This window comes from Brachypodium distachyon, chromosome 2, assembly GCF_000005505.3.
Source record: "Brachypodium distachyon strain Bd21 chromosome 2, Brachypodium_distachyon_v3.0, whole genome shotgun sequence".
Taxonomy (NCBI): Eukaryota; Viridiplantae; Streptophyta; class Magnoliopsida; order Poales; family Poaceae; genus Brachypodium; species Brachypodium distachyon.
In genome coordinates this window covers 40,419,521-40,436,741 of record NC_016132.3, presented here as the reverse complement: position 1 = coordinate 40,436,741, position 17,221 = coordinate 40,419,521, and the positions used below count along the sequence as shown (strand labels likewise).

Genomic DNA, 17,221 nt, shown 5'->3' with positions numbered 1-17,221 from the left:
CAACTCTAATTTAATAGATAGTAATATATACTAAATAATTTCCATGACATATACTACCTAGTTACCATGTTGTTTGCTACTTCCTTTGATCTATAATAGGTGTCGTCGTTGTTGATTTAGTATAAAATTATGATACACTAGCTACACTGATTATGGACCGGAGAGAGGTCTAAATACTCCCTCCGTCCCATAATTCTTGTCGTTCTTTTGGTACAAATTTGAACTAAAACAGCGACAAGAATTATGGAACGGAGGGAGCGATAATTATCACGTTGTTTGGTCCTACTCGTGGTGCCGTGCACTGACTAAACACACGACAAGAATTAAACTGGAGTGAGTGTACTTGGTTATCATGTTTTGTCATGTTGTTTTGACGCATCGTGGAGTACTATCTGAGGTGTTTTTTCGTTAATCTAAACTAACAACAGGTGTAAAATGGGCTGGCATCCTCATTGCCAGAATATCGACAGAAGTAGGGTATTTTAATCGTTTCTTTTTTCGAAAAGGTGAATGAGATAACCCCTTCCGTTGTTGGGCTTAAGGGCCGCCGAGCAGGCAGCGGCGCGGCTGCCGGAATCGACGCCAGAATGGCATGGACGGCCACGGCCACACTGTGCTGCCGCCTCGTCCGCGCCCCCGCTGTTCGTCGCCGTGCTCCACATCGAACCTTGTGCTCCGCCGAGCGGAGCACCGACGCGGTGGACAGGGAGTACGCCGACCTCAACCTCCGGCCCCTCTACCCCAATGTCCGCCCCCCACTCGGTTCTTCCCCTTCGCTTCCTCTTCCTCGTATCTTTTTTCCGAAATTGCGCGACCAGCCTGACCGCCCGCTCGTTCGTTGCTGAAGCGGGGGCATCACCTTCGCATCCGGCAGCATGTGAATCCACTCAGCGCCTCCTTCGTTGTAAGCCTCCCCAAATACAAACATTTCAAGAGTGCTACGGGAATACGCGCTCTTGTCCCCTTCCATCCTTCCTTCCTTCAATTCACCTTCTGCTCTACCTGTAGGAGCCCACGGGACCGCCTGATTGGAAGGAGGTGTTCGAGGATCCCCTGCTGCCCCTCATGGTCGACATCGGTTGTGGTGCGCAAACGTCTTCTCCTTTGTAGTTTGTGCTGATATATTTCGTACAGTAGCAATTACTAGGGATTGTTTGTGTGTAGGGAGTGGAAGGTTCTTGGTTTGGTTAGCCAAGAACTCCAGGGAAAGGCGGAATTACCTCGGACTGGAAATCCGACAAAAGGTTCTTGTGCTTCTATGGTTTAATAGTGTTCCCTTTTAGGGAATGGAGGATGCAATGTGGGATTTTCAGTGTGCTAATGCTCTGCTTGTGTTTGCTTGTGTAGTTGGTGGAGCGGACGCAGTTCTGGGTAACAGAATTAGGGCTTAGAAATGTGTAAGCTACCTTCAATCTTTTGCACGTATAGACATTTGAGCGTCCCCCTATCACAATGATTTAACCGTACTTGAAATTGTTCTCTTGGCACAGATATTTTATGTTTGCAAATGCAACGGTGTCTTTCGAGCAAATCGTGTCATCATACCCTGGCCCCCTGTTACTTGTTTCAATACTAGTGAGTGTAGCGAAGTATAGTACCATACTAGTATTCTTAGTTAAGCCCTGATTATGCTGGTTCAGTTCCTCGTTTTATTTGATGTGGAATTGACATTTGAGTTACCTGCCATTTTGTTTATAGTGCCCTGATCCTCACTTTAAGAAGAAGCATCACAAGAGAAGAGTTCTACAAACACAATTAGTGGATTCAATCACAAAGAACCTTTGTCTGGGTGGACGGGTATGTCAATTTTGTATGACTTTTATGTAAAGTGTTCCCTGCAAAATTAGCAATTTGAATTTGGGTCAGGATGTCACTCCATGCATCAGTTTTGTCCAATGGTTTTTAGGCTAATAGTGATGTTGCTAGTTCTACCTATGCAAGGGGTATTAAGCTATGATGGATGTGTTACTGACTTTAATTGCCCTGATGAAAATGTATTAGTTATGTTGTAGCATTTATGAAACAGATCTATAATAAAGTAATGTTCTTGATAGCTCTCAAAATGTATCATGTTGAAGATACAATAAACATGTACAGTAAGGACAAGCAGGCAGTCCAAAGGACTAAACTAAAACAGACATTTTGCTCAAGTGCAAAGTCATCTCTATGAGATGCCAAGATGTATCAACTCAATTTGTATGTTTCAAGATTTGTCTTGCTGATTTGAAAGAAATATCATGTTATCAGTTTGACTACGCTCTCTATAATAGAAAGTTAAGATGACATAACGCAATATTGCTATTCAGACCATCATCTATTTCCTTATCTTTCACGAATGCTAGTGCAGATGACGTAAGGAATTTAACTTGCAAAGTCATCTATCTAAAAACTTGCTCCTTTGCTAGTTGACATCTCATTGACCTTTCCCTGTTAGGTTCTTCTACAATCAGATGTGCTTGGTGTAGCTGCAGACATGAGAGAAAGATTTGATGGATACTCGGATGTGTTTGAGCATGTTGATTGCATTGATAAAAATCTTCGTTGTGACAATGAAGGTTGGCTTCTAGACAACCCAATCGGAATACGGACAGAGAGGGAAATCCATGCTGAGCTAGAAGGAGCAACCATATACAGGAGGATGTACCAAAAGATTAGAGATGTTCCTCACCAGAAGACTTCGGCAGTTCAGTGGATATCAGCTTTGCCCAGGCCCCAGGCAGTGATGGGCTGATGTCTCTGCTTTGCATACCATGGCCACCAACTTTCAGCTTCCTTTGTCTGCGCCAAAGGTACCCCCTCCGATCCATAATACATTTTGTACTAAGCTAGTACAAACTTTGTACTAAGTGAGTGACAATTATTATGGATCGGAGGGAGTAGTTGGCATCATTACTGAATGAATTTGGCCTTGTTTTGCTGGTAGTGCAGTAGAGACTGATGTGTCAAACTTGTCAACACTTGGCATCTCTCCAATGTTCAATATTTTTGGGCCAAAAGCTTTGTTCTGGTTTAGAAAGATCACGGTGCACTTTAATTTTCAGTGATCAACATACACTGCATGGGAATGTTTGCCATCTGAAATTGGCATACCAGGCCGGATGGTTCTCTAGCTATCAAAAGCAAGCTAGCTCTTAGCGGTCCAGATTATGGATGTTTGATGTATGGTAGGGTTAACCAAATTTGGCCCCAGGTAGCTAGAAAACGATTGCTAGGGTACTTTTACTTTGCACTGGTTCTTTTTTGAGTTGTGACTTGTAGTTTGAGTGTGCACCGAACATTTTGCTAACCCATCAGACCTGCAAGCTGAAGTAACAAATGGTATCCATGTTCTACATTTGAATAGTCAGTTCGTTTTGAAGGATCTGTATCATGCTCGCATCCAAATAGACAGCTAAGTTGAAAGTGACACTTCACGTTGTGGATTGCACATAATAAAATGATAAAAATATGCAAACAAACATTGGCCGATTTGGAAACCACATACCACCTGCCCTGGATCCTGCTGGAATTATATTGGTCTTCCCCCCCTTCGTAAGCCAGGCATTACCAGCTTATGCTTGTTGCGAAAGCTACCTTCAACCAGCCGTTCTTCAAAGTCATTCACGCAAATGCAAGCTAATGATAGAACGACTCAAATAGAAAGAAATCAACAAATCTTGAAACAGTTTACAAGGCAAGCAATTAATTTGAAATCTCCCCAAACAAACCAGGAGAGAGGTGAGCTACAGTTGGTTTGATACATCGCTGGAAATTCTGTAATACAATGCTGAGATATCAAAACCAATTAGCCTCTTTGCACAAGCACTCTTAATTTACATTCCTGGTACGAAACAAAGATTAACCCCCTATATAACTAAAATAACATAGACCATCGTGATAAACTGCACTAGAACATCCACTAATCAACCTCGTGATTTACATATTTCAAACTGCACGGCCCTCAAATACACACGATACCTGCAACAAACTGATGTGGTTAAAGATGAATGATACAGGTGGTTGTTAGGTGCATAAATTATGGCACAGAAGTTCAAAGTTGAGCTGAATAGCTGCATACAAACAAATATAAGTTGAAGACATATTAGCGCTTCGATAGGCGGGATGTCCTCGATTTTCCCTTCTCAACAGGAAATTTCCAAACGATATCATCTAACTTGCAGCAGTAGTTATTTAGAAACTGCAACAAAAATAAAACAATGATTCCCAGAGTTAGTTCTGCATGCCCCAGGAAAACCAAAAGCAATTGAACAGATCAAATTGCATTTTACATATTTACAATTTTCACAAAGATAATCTGTAAAACAAGCAGCTACACCCGAAAACTATGAGCAACACTATTTTAGTAAATTTGTCATACTTAAAAAATGTTTCATTAGTATCTTCATCTTTTATGTCAGAAAGTTGCCTCATGTTGTATCAGATTCAAGCTCACACACAGTAATCTGATTTCAAGGCAGCACCAAATAATTAGTACAGCATAGTATGCAAGTAGACAAGCCACATCACTCTGGTACTGAACAAAATTCGCTCCCAGAAACATCTGGTGACAACATTCCAAGTCTAAACCATTTTACTACTTCATGACACTAGACAGCCTAGACATATCGGTTGCATCGAGCAACATATCGTTTATCAGTTCTAGGTATATGCAAAAAAAATGTTGTACATATGCAAATGAACAGCACTGACCTTATTGTACTCTGAAGTATCTCCAGCAGCTCTCTGTAGTTCCACCATGAAGATTGATGGGGCAACTTCAAATATCTGAAACCAGAGCAAAATAAGAACTTCAGAAGTAAAAGGAAGAACACTTTATAAGAGCATTCCAAAATATAAAGCTAGAACAAGACATATCCAAGAGTACAGAGAGCGCAAGACTCACCTGAAGCAGAATTGTGAGATGACTAGTCTTGTTCGCATTTAGACCTTCCACCCTCATCTGTGTATTTATAATCAAACAAATTATAAGCAGTTAAAACATATCCATAGTAATGGAAGCTCATTAGCAGTAAAAGGTAAACTGTACAATACAAATCAAGGAAAAAAGCTTCCATGCTATATGGGGAAATGTCAACAATTTTCATCGAAAACTACATGGTATAGGCACCAATAAACATTATGCAGAAATCTTACTACGCAATGGATCAAACAACAAAATGAAAAATCGCATCACTGGGCGATACCATTTGACACTGTTAAATCAGTGCTACAAATATCGGAGATGAGGTGCTTTTTACTCAAAATGATAATAGTAATGGTATGTCATGTCCCGCAGTTATCCAACTAGGGGACAAGATATTTAAATAAGGGATAAGATCCCAGTATTTACGAAATTTAGGATTAGTTGAGATCCAAGTTATCTATTTCCTTATATAAGAGAGGACCTGTACCCCGTAACAATCAATAGCATTTGTTAGAGTAGTTTAGCCTAGTTATCCCAGAATGATCCAAGATCATTCCATGCTGATCAAGACAGCAGCCATTCTATGATGAAATTAAAGAGATCCAAGTCTATATATGCATAATCAGAGAACAAGTTATATGCTAAACATTATAAAATGAATAGAAAATCCATCGGCCTGTTGAGATCTCAAGTCAGAAGGTTTGCAACATCCTTATGACACATGAAGTGTTAAGTTGGGACAACACACATTACCTTATAGTTGCGAATATGCGTCTTAAACCCCATGGATTGAGCAACAACCTCCATACTTGACAATATAACATTTGCTGGTTTGCGCGATAAAAATCTGTTCTGAAGCTTGCCATGGTCCTGCAGATCAAACAGTTATTAGGTCTGAGAAATATTAAATAATCTACAAAATGCCCAAATATGAGCACCATGGTCATGTTGTCATGATTACAACACTGGATTTCTCAACATTTTGAGAGTATTCTCCCAAATATAGAACAGAAAAATTATCCAAAATAGTATAATACAAATTATCTCTGCCTGCACAGTAACATCAATATTGATACCATCAAAACTTCACAAAGATAGGGAAATGTTTGCCGAATACTATTGGTACTGCTGGCACTCTTGCTTCCTGTTATTTGGACTGTTTTCTTGCTTCTTCTAGTGAAAAGATGCAAACACTGGGTCCATAAAATACAAGCAAGTTTGAATCTCATTGCATATAAAAATTATGAATATCTCACTTCAGTCTTTCTAGTTTCTACACATTATATTTCACGTTATTTATGATAATTCAGATTATGTGACCTTGTGATAGTGAGTGATACTAGCAGGATTGAACTGCATAGCAAATTTTTACCGACCTCACAGAAAATATATCATCATCTACTTCTACAGTTCTATTGCTCATTTGACTGTTCTCATTTGTTGCTTTCTGTTACCATCCCCTCCTGTTATTCTGTATTTCTCCAAAACACACTTGGCACTTCAGAGTTCAGATGATAATCATCTTATCCCTATAAATATTTCTTCATGAAAACATTAAGCGTCAAAAGTGGCTTGCATAATACCTGTCGGCGATCAAATAGGGACGCAAGGTTTAATCCTTGGGATAGAATAATTAGGTCGAATGCATTGAGCGTCAAAGGGCCTGCTTCATCGTCAAAAGTATGTTCGGTGTCTTCCTGAAATCACAAAAAAAGAGGACAAGAAAATTACAGGAATTGCAAGTACAATGTACACCAGATTTCATCAAATTTATTAGTTAAATTTTAGTGAAATACGAAAACTGAAGAAGTGAGGTAAGAAACTATTTAGACCATGGATTCCAGACAAATGGTTGCTGCATGTTTGATAAAATTCCCTTCGTCAGAATAGTGAAGAAAATTAGTTTCATAGCATCATGGAGTGGTATTTAGGGTGTTTTTGGATGGCATGTCAATTCTTTGGTCATAACCAAAATTTTGGCTCTTGCTTGGATGGCATGTCAATTCTTTGGTCATAGCCAATAATTTGGCATGCTCAAGCTCCATAGCTAATGCTAGTTCATTTTTCTTGTCAACATTGGCCAAGACAAGGGCAACAAAAACCTTGGCCAAATTTTGGTGGGATTGGTGTGGGCTCAAACCAAACACAGCCCTGCTAACCCAAGCAAAACACATACAGGTGAAAACCATCCACAAACGAAGAGGTTATCTAATACTTACAAAAAGCATGTGAATGGCACATATCAAACCAGTACTGATGAATAAGGGAGAATTTAAGGGTTTTAAAGCTTGCTTATTTCCTAAGCAAGAATAACCAAAGCAACAGCTGTGAGGGTCGCTTGTTAAAAGGATGCCTCGGTTTCACTTAAAATAAGTCATTTTGATAAACATTCTAAACTGAAGGTCATCAGCCACTTGTTGTAACAACAGTCAGTATGCGATGGTTAGGCCAAACAGAGGTTTATGATCAAATTTTGGCTTACATCTCGATAATTGTGAAAGAATAACAAATAAGTTTGCTTAATTATCGGATTGTCAAAGAAATGGAAGCATCAAATAATGTGAACATGTGGATTTCTAAGTAGAAAAACGCATATAAATCATGATACGCAAAGGAACATACATTCAAGTATCCACAACAGCACAGCACTTTTGGATGAGAAAGGATTGGCAACCATAAATTTTCCTCATCCCTTAATCCTTAAGGTCATTGCATTGGACTAATTTTACGATGGATTTAGTAGAAACCAAGTATTGAGCATTTTAGCACACTCTATGCTATATACATGCAATGTTTTCCTTATAAATGATTCAAGGAAAATGGTGAGCACAACTGTATACCTCATGATCAAGAAAAGCTGCATTTACGTCATCAAGATTGACTTCTTCATTTTCTACTTCGCTGACAGGTTCATAATTCTTCTTAAACCATTCATCATTCCTGATCTCCTCTATCCTGATTCGCTGTTCCAATTTGGAAGACATAGGAAGTCAAGAAAACACTAATGAAGATAGCAACTACAAATATATGAAACATCTTCCCATGTTACATGTAATACGATAATTCATACTTAATGATTGTTCCCCGTACATTTCATAGAAGCTACTTCAACCTACAATGAAGATTTGTCTTTTGCAGAAAGAATCTAAAAGGAGGTATGAATTAACAAAGTAAAGGTGACTTAGAAACCAGCCTGTCTGCTTTCAAACAGATCTGCTAAACTGATCTACTGGTCATGTCAAATTCTCATTCAACCTGTAAAGTTGTATACCTCGTCCGATTCCAGTTACAAAGATGAGAGATAAATTAAACAAGCTGTCAAATTGCAATGTTCAAAGAAAAACATAAGCCAATTAAGAACTCGTGACATTGTTTGAGATAAACAATTGTAGAATTTCACTTACTGAATCTGGTTTTGGGTCAAGAATTCTACGTATCAGTGACTTAGCACCAGTCGGAAACCAAGCTGGGAATGAATATTCTGCGCTCTCAATCTGCATTAAGAAAAAAAAGAAAGATATATAGACATGCATGTATATAGATGATATACTTTCCACGAAGACGTCACCGCTAAGATAAGAATTTATGTCTTGGCCCCCAAGAACAAGTACTCTGCTACAAAAGGCGATAGAAAAGGCTATACAAACATGTGACATCTCTACTTGATCGCAAATGTTTTATTTTCCTTGCAACTAAGCAAAGTAGGAATCATGATGGTTGCCAGGTCATGCCTGCTCTGTTTTAGTTGTGCTACCCTGCATCTCCCTTATTAAATGTTACAATTGCATAGTTTGTTCCTAAGGCTGTTGAAGCCCATTTACTTGGCCTATGTTTTAACCTAGTTTGAATAGTTTTGTGGTGGGGAGGTATCTATCATGTTTGACTGCTAGTGTGTGCATACACAGTGCTTACATCGACTAATTAATTATCTATACACCAAGTACTCCCTCCGTCCAACAAAAGATGTCTCAAGTTTGTCAAAATTTGGATGTATCTAGACATGACTTAGTGTATAGATGCATTCAAATTTAGTCAAAGTTGAGACATCCTTTGTTGGACGGAGGAAGTAGTATGTTTCGCTGTTTTGTGGTAGTTGGGTCACACAATTTGCAAGACAAACCAGACGGCATTACTCTTATATAGTCTAACATTATAGTTTTGGATAATGTTAACAGTCGAAGTTCTAGATGGTTGACCACAAGGATCCCAGAACTAACTATATAGCATGGGGAAGGGGGTGACTTGTAGTAAAGTGGTCATTAGCTCATAAGAAACAAACCTTCCCATAAAGGGTAGTCAGATCCACTTCATCGAATGGAAGATAACCTGCCAGAAGGACATATAGAATAACTCCACATGACCATGTATCAGCAAGTGCTCCATCATATCCTTTATGACTGAGAACCTATTTCATAAGATAATTGTGCATTACAGAATAATTGAAAGGAGAAATGCATCAATAGTTACACCTAACAAGGAATAAGAAAAGTGAATATACATAGCATATAATTGGTAACTACTGATTGCATTTCTTAATGGCCACAGTGCAGCCATTTGTGGGTGATGAACTTAAGTATAACTGGATTAATCTGCAACGGTATAAGCTCCTATCTATAAATCATAATTGTAAAAAGGAACATTTTGCTTAAATATAACGATCTTCTCATGTTACATGGAAGAATGACATTAATCAGCCTGCCTTACTGTTAAATATTGAAGTATTTGAATTCTATAGTTGATTGTTTTAGTCCAAAGATGAACACAGCACACCCGTAGTTCGAGAGGATTTCATCAGCTAGTGGCAGTCAGATGTTGACTATGCTCGACCATCACTAAGGACTTATCCTCATTGGTAATGTAGACGGTGTGATGGATTTGGAAACAGAGGAACACTGTCATCTTCTACCGGAAGGGGCCACAACATTGCTTTGCTGCTCAACACCATCGGTGCTGAGGCAGGCTTGAGGGCTAGAGCAGGGGATACCAGCCTCCAGACGTCATTAGCAGCAGGTGTAGCACATAGCGTGTGGCGCATGTAGTGGATGTATTGGCCTACTACTAGACTCGTAAAAACTTTTGTTTGCTAGCTACCAATGACATCGAGGCGCAAAGCTTTTGCAGTTCCCCAAAGGGAAAAAAACAAAACAAAAAATCCATGATAAAGGACTCCACCCTATTTACCAAGCAGAAGCTGATATCCATTGCCAACAAAAACTAGTAACATATTAAGATGGACTGAAGGTAAATCTCTCAAATCCAACCCTGCAGTGGACAGGTTTAGTGATGTATAACCAGAAGCCTAGAACTCAAACAATCAGTACCAGAAGCAGGAAAAAAATTTAGCTGTGGCAGAGTTTACACAAGAAAACCATGTACAATGCAAACTCATAGAATACTAGATATATATTTCTTTTTGTTCAGAAAGTACAGTAGAGATCCAAAAGTAGAGTATTGGCATAAATTATATGAACTATATGCTACATATTTTGTATTCCTGTGCAGATATTTAGTTATGGCAGCCACCGGACCTTGCCGTACCGGTGCATGCGCCACTGCAAACAATGTTATTCAGATGTAGTACCTCTGGGGCAACATAGTTTGGGGTTCCACAGGTAGTACGTAGAAGGGAAGCTCCCTGCATGTGACCAACTAAGCAAGTCAAGAATTGAACTAAAATAGATAATGCAATGACAAAGCTTTAGAAAGCTATTCACCTCGGCAGGCCATGCACTGAGTCCAAAGTCTGAAATTTTAAGATTTCCTTGGGAGTCAAGGAGAAGATTTTCAGGCTGCATACAAAATGCAGAATAAGACCAAACAATCCCACAATTCTGAAGCACAGAACTTCCTTTTTTTCCTGTTCAATGCCCACCTTTAGATCTCGATGGTAGACTCCTTTGCTGTGGCAAAAATCAACACCATCAATAAGCTGCTGAAAGTATTTACGTGCATCAGCTTCAGCAAGTCGCCCATGACGGATCTGAAAATGGTAAATTTTATAGCACTGTTAGGTTCTCATTGCACATCAACAAATAGTTGAACTTTTTTTTCCATACGGCAACTTTATGCTGGGTTCTGCAATTCAAGGAATAACAGAACAAGCATCCAGAGAAAAAGGGACAACAAAACATTTGTCAAGCTTCAGGTTTTATGCTTATGGCTCACCGCCTCGCTAATGAGAAAACATATAGCTCAAGTTGAACATCAGTAAGTCAGATGAAGAAAGGTCCATCCACTGATTGATGCCATCACGAACTGGCTGCCCAGCTGGAAAGCCCGGTCCCTCACCAAAGCAGGCCAGCTGGTCCTTGTCAAGGTGGTGCTCTCGGCAATGTCTTTCGCCAGGTCGAGTGTGGGGCCTTCTTCGCCTCTACCTTCATGCATGCTCACAAAGGCGAGAATGATCTGTTACGGGAGGATCGGTGTCTGGATAACCGTGGCATGATTCAGGTCCCACCACTGATCTCCAGCATGGTCCCCAAGCATCGCCACATACGACACATGGTGTCGCAGGCTGTCCACAATGTGTCCTGCGTAATTGCATCCTGTCGCAGGCTGGGTGCAATGAATGCTGCACTGGCATGCGGTCACTAGCACGGTGCTATTTGGTGAGCTGGATTGCCTTGTGTGGCGGTAAACATCCAAAGGCGAGTACTCCTCCCGTTCCTGCGACAAGGCCCTGTTTCACAACACTACTGACTGGCCTCCTGGAAGGAGAACTGGAAGGTTTGGGCTCCAAGCAAGGTAAAATTCTTCATTTGGCTTAAATGCTTGGTTTGGTGCTGGACTGTGGACCAGTTGGCCCTTTGGGTAATGCCTCATGGCATGCACTGCCTGCTGCTGCGTGTCCATGCGACACCTGCTCATGGACTGTGTCTTCTCACGGAAGGTGTGGCAAGAGTTCCTCTCCTGGATCAGGTCATTGGCGCAAGCTCAGGTTATTGGTGGATATTTTGTTGATTGGTGGAAGGTAATCCTGTGGCCCTACCAAAAACACTTCATGCTGCGACCAATCCCATCATCTTGCTCTCAGCCTGCTGGATATGGAAGCAATGGAATGCCTGTGTGTTCTGTGGAGAGGGGCCATCAGTGATTGGCCTTCTGAGCAAGATCATGAGTGAGGCTGAAGATTGAATTAGGTCAGGGACGAAAAACTACAAAGTCACCAACATCTCAACTATTTCTTAGTCTTCCTATCGTAATGAATGTGCCTGCTCTCAGGCCTGTAAATACTTTCCTCTATATCAATACAAGTATACAACAAGGCGCAAAACTATCGAGTTTTCTCAAAAAAGGTTAGATGAAGTAAATAAACTAAGTATGCCGATTCAAATTTAATTTATTAAGTTACCATTTAACACATTCAAATGGAATCAGAAGTAACAACAGTAACCATCGTCCCAAAAATGTAGCCCAAGAGCAGCATGCAATCAGATGCATTCTTGTGACTATACAACCTAGGGAAACTGTGTGTCGTCTCGCTATTGTTTCATGGTTCAAGGTATTTCACCCCTTCTCTTCAGATAACTTCACTTAAGGAAAACACTCAGAATCAACAGACTAAAGTTTGAAAATCATGTTTGTACACTCCCGAAGGAATGAGCCAGACATCGAAGAAATACACAGAACTACTTTTAATTAATATTTTTACCGAAACCAACTTTTAGTTTTGATAGGTTATATCCAGAAGTTCAAGACCGAACTGACAATCATCAAGAAAAAAAAGTAGGGTCTTACAATTTTGTCAAATAGTTCACCACCAGTGATGAACTCCAAGATTATAAAAATCTTCTTTCGGCTTGCCAAAACCTGCAAATGACAGAATGGCCAGTAATATTCCTTCCTGGTGTACTTAAAAAAGACAAGTGAATACCAATTTCAACAATAAAAACATTTATTGGTAACAGATGAATACCACACCTCGTGTAGCCTGACCACATTGGGATGCCTCACAAGCTTCATTATGGATATCTCTCTCTTGATCTGCATAAAATAATCGTAAGATCAAATTCATCACCATGGGAATGGAGCCCGCTCGATTAACTTATGCAGTTGTACGTCACAAAGGTAGTACAGCTAATAACGTTTTTTGCCTCACAAGCGTAAACTGGAGACAATTAGTAACAGAAGGGGGGAGAAATGTTTCCATGCATTTTCGGGTACCAGAAAATAATCGCATCACAAGACGAGCAAACAAGAAATCCTTCAACTCTAGAACCCAGAGCCACAGAGGTTTGGAGAAGAAACCCTGGCAAACCAGTTCAATTAAATGCCTCAAACCCTCGACAAATCGAGAAGAAATTCCTCAGGCTTAGAAGCATCAGCTAAGGTCAAATTGAGCATCACTCCCTCCACCGCTTTCTCACACCAAGAGAGGAACTCGTCCAAGTATCAAACAATTGGCGGTATTTACTGATCCGGCGGGGGTCAAAGGCAACTAGATGCGTGCACGAGCCAATCCAAGAGCATTTGAGAGGAAAGGCAGACAGCTACCAGTTGTCAGTCATCAAACCCAACCCAGACAAAAGCTCAGGAACAGGAGACGGAATCGAATCGAACCGAAGAAGCAAACCAAAAACCCTCACCTGATCCACCATCTTGTGCCTGAGGATGGAGGAGCGGTCGAGCACCTTCATGGCGACGCTCTCCCCGGTCTCCGTGTTCTGCGCGAACTTCACCTTGGCGAACGTCCCCTCCCCGATGGTCCGCCCCACCTCGTACTTGCCCACCCGCCGCAGCGCCCCTCCTCCTCCTCCTCCCCCAACCATCTCTCCCTCTCCCTCAGCCTCTGCCTCTCGGGCTGGGCTCAGCTCGGCGGTGGCCGGTGGGCGACTAGGGAAGAATTCAAAAAGGCAGTTACGGCGGTGGAGTCTACTGTGGGGGGCTCAAGCTCAACTACAAATGCTCAGCTCGACAGCGCCATTGATGAATTGATGGGATTTGGAACCGCAGTAAGCGACCGTGCGTGCCGCCCGTTTCAAATGGGATGGGGAATTTGCCTTGGATTTTGCTTGAACACGACGTTCCGTGGTTTGTGCGTGGGTGTGTTTTTTTGACATCTGACGTTCCGTCGCGTTGATGTCGTTGTCGTGGAGTTGTTGCGTGCGGGCCGCAGCTGGCGATGGATTTCCTGAAACACTGCAGGGCAATTTTGGGCCGCAGCTGTGGGCCCCATGGGACAGTGGCCCAAAGTTACGCTGCAGGACCTCTGAGAAACTGTATCGGCCGTTGTCGGTTGGCAGGGCAACTCCAACCATGCGATCCATTTGAAACGAACAAATACGTTTACGCGACCCTAACGCGGCGATCAATTTTCGTCCCCCGAAGTCGTGGAGACGCATTTTTTTTCCTAAATCTGAGCCAGGTTTCAGGTTTGCGTCTTCACGGTCCGTTTCCGGACCGTCGCTTGGTCTGCTCGTCTTTTTTAGCGGAGGCTCCTTGACTTTTTCCTCTAGCAACTCAGCTTGCGTCGGCCCAAGTGTTTTTCTCTGGGTCATCGTACGTTCCGAGTTTAGACCATAAGGACATGAGCAATATTGATTAAAATAAGAGTTTAAGAAAATATTAGAAGTATTTGGTGTCAACCCTAGCTAGCTCTTAGAAAAAAAATCAAAACATGACTCAAATACTTGGGTCCACGAAATCCGCGCCACGCCACATCTCCGGCAGCCATGCCCCATGTTTCTGATTTGACTAGGGATCGAGTTCGATGTCTAGGTTTCGTCGTAAACCTAATTGGTTACTTCCAATTACATAAATGAATAGTTCAAACCGCACTCAAACGTAGGGCATTTCCCATTGATATAGGAACTTTTGTACTAGAAACAATAGTATTTCCAATTATAACTCCTCTGGGATGTAAAATATATCTCTTCTCACCATCCCCATAGTGTATGAGACAAATGTATGCATTTCGATTAGGCTCGTATTCTATGGTTACGATTCTACCAAATATGTCTTTTTGATTCCGTCAAAAATCAATTTCACGGTATAGGCGTTTATGACCTCCCCCCTCTATGCTTTGCGGTAATGATTCCTCTGGAATTACGAGATGGGTGGGGGGCGTACGTGGGGACATTCTAATGGATGGGCTCACGTAGAGATACTAAGCAAGTTGTACATTGGACGTTTTTTGCTTGCTGGACTTGACTCCTAGGTCAGGTTTTTAGAGCCCACACGTTGCTCATGCCCTAACTACCTTAGTTGTGCATAGTCAATTGGCCATTAACACCACGATGAATTTGTTCGTCTCAACCTCACGTTCTTCCTCACTGGTCCACGTTGCGCATACATGTGCTGAAGCGATTGCCGAAAATGGTCGACTACAAGATTGTTGATGATATAACCAATTTTTAAATAAATGAAATTAGTTTCAATGATCTTAGTGTTATTACCTTTTAGGGTGGGCTACTCATACAATGATGCAAAACATTTGAGGTTTCTCCTCTGCAATTTTTTCACCGCAACTTTCAGCTTTATCCGTCAACTTTGTTCCTTGTTCTTGTTTCAGTTTCTTCGATGTAATGTACTCCCTCTGTTGATCTATAGTAGGCGTGTTTTTTTCCATGCAATCCTAAAATACCAGGCCCATTTCGCTAACTACCAATGATATGAAACTGCATGCTCTAGCTGTCCAATGAGTGCAAGTGCAGTAGCTTTTCTTTGTACATGTGCAAACTCAATTCACCCCCGGAAAAAAAAGGACGGAGGGAGTAATTTGTTTCGTTGATCAATAAAAGTCGGATTTTGTTGTCTTAAAATATATATGCATGGATGCAGGTAGGACATTGTGGCCGCAACAACCACAACACAAACTTAATTGTAAGGGGCAACACATACAGAGGTCATCAAAATGGATTGAGGGGTCACCGGCGGCCCTTGACCTCCTATCGTAGATTCTATCTACACCAAGGCGCCCTCTAGGTCCTACTTCCCCACCGACAAAATTGTGGCTCACTGGTGCCACTTGCTCCATCAGGCTAGCTATGAGGTGTGCGTAGTCTGATCTGCCACCTTAACAGGGATATAGGTTTTGTTCATGTTTCATGGGGGGGTTCATGATCGAGGGGAGCATATGAATAAGGTCTTCCAAGTCTCTTCCTCGGCATGGTGGTCCTCCTTACACGACGTATGACCTGGGGGTGTAGATTTGTTGTCCTACACAACCAAATCTGGTGACTTTTTGGTTAGGAGTCGGTCTACATCCCTGGTTCCACACTCTCGGGTGGTGGTGACGATGTAGACAACGGTAAGCTCCGGTTGCCGTCTCTTCGATGCATAAATTAGCTCGTATCAGACGGATGTTCCTGTATTAAGTGGTGGAAGCTACGACTCGTCGAGCGCGTTGGTTGATGTGCTCGGTGATTTGGTTTGGGTCGTATTTGTTGCTTTGGAGATACAATGTTGGGGCACACACTGCGCGAACTTGGGGCATTGCCTCGCCGATGTTCCTTCATTTGTGTTTTTGTTCTTTTGGTTAGGGCATATTTCTATTCTGATTGCTAGAAGTCATATAGCTGTTTCATATCATGCAGCTTCTATGGAGCCTGCTTGGTGTCTTCTCTTTCTCCTGGAACTATTGTTCGATGGTGCGGAGCAGCAAAGCAATGTGAATAGGTTAGCGGTGGAGGTTAGGCCTTGTTTTTTCTTATTGTTTGTCGCAGGGCCTAATCGTCTGTAGAGCGCGGGCACATCTTCCCTTCATGTGACGTGTTTTCCTTAACATAATCCATATAGGACTATGAAATATTGTTTCTCTTTGTTATGGGACCTAGCCTATAGTTTGCTGGCAGAGGTGTGACACCAAGGCGGCCTCTCCCGGCACACCTTCACTCCCGAAATATTATTGTTCTCCTCAGCATGAAGTAACAAGCTCGAGAGCCCCTATGCATAAAGGAAAATGTACGGACTGAGGGGGTCTCCTTGGCGATGCCCTTTTGAGGGTACAAAACTATCAGTTTCATGGTCATTAAACCGAACAAGGTACCCATCTTAAGCATTATTTCTTTCAGGAAGCACCATTAATATCTGGTAATATTCTCGGTTGGCAAGCATTTTGTTAATCACCCTATACTAACGTCACATAGGCTTGTCTTTATTGTGTTTTCTTATCTGAACTTTTGTTTCATGTGATGCTTGTTTTCCTTAACACAATATATGAAATATCCTTTGGGTGTCTAAACACATCAATGTTGTTTTACCATTCGGGCAGTTCCCTGTTTGTTGGATTTACATGAATTTGCGGGTTCAAAAATTTCCCATTGAACTCGAGTTGGGTTGGCTAATTATAATCTTTTACCTAATGCATAACATCGAATA

The 17,221-nt window shown here is 41.5% G+C and overlaps 2 protein-coding genes across 3 annotated transcripts; one reads left to right on the top strand and one right to left on the bottom strand.

Moving 5' to 3' along the window:
- The first annotated feature begins 503 nt into the window (after nt 1-503).
- LOC100841020 (tRNA (guanine-N(7)-)-methyltransferase) lies at nt 504-3,140 on the top strand. The gene is given in 8 exon segments (XM_014898223.2): nt 504-837; nt 840-904; nt 1,009-1,084; nt 1,165-1,244; nt 1,348-1,397; nt 1,491-1,575; nt 1,699-1,797; nt 2,435-3,140. Coding segments are annotated over 8 exon segments (1,002 nt in total). The 5' UTR covers nt 504-587; the 3' UTR covers nt 2,732-3,140.
- Nucleotides 3,141-3,631: 491 nt separating this feature from the next.
- LOC100846102 (CBL-interacting protein kinase 8) lies at nt 3,632-13,953 on the bottom strand. Of its 2 annotated transcripts, XM_003569117.4 has the most exons (15): nt 13,489-13,952; nt 12,824-12,886; nt 12,641-12,712; nt 10,776-10,883; nt 10,618-10,692; nt 10,485-10,538; nt 9,183-9,308; nt 8,308-8,397; nt 7,744-7,866; nt 6,487-6,600; nt 5,657-5,773; nt 4,883-4,939; nt 4,690-4,764; nt 4,058-4,177; nt 3,632-3,957 (listed from the first exon to the last, which is right to left on the bottom strand). In XM_003569117.4, exons 1-14 carry the CDS (start codon nt 13,669-13,671, stop codon nt 4,082-4,084), a joined length of 1,353 nt encoding a protein of 450 aa, XP_003569165.1. In that variant the 5' UTR covers nt 13,672-13,952; the 3' UTR covers nt 3,632-3,957; nt 4,058-4,081. The 2 variants fall into 2 exon arrangements, with proteins under 2 accessions (XP_003569165.1, XP_024314976.1); XM_024459208.1 differs by having other exon boundaries at nt 3,632-4,177; nt 13,489-13,953.
- Between the last annotated feature and the right edge of the window lie 3,268 nt (nt 13,954-17,221).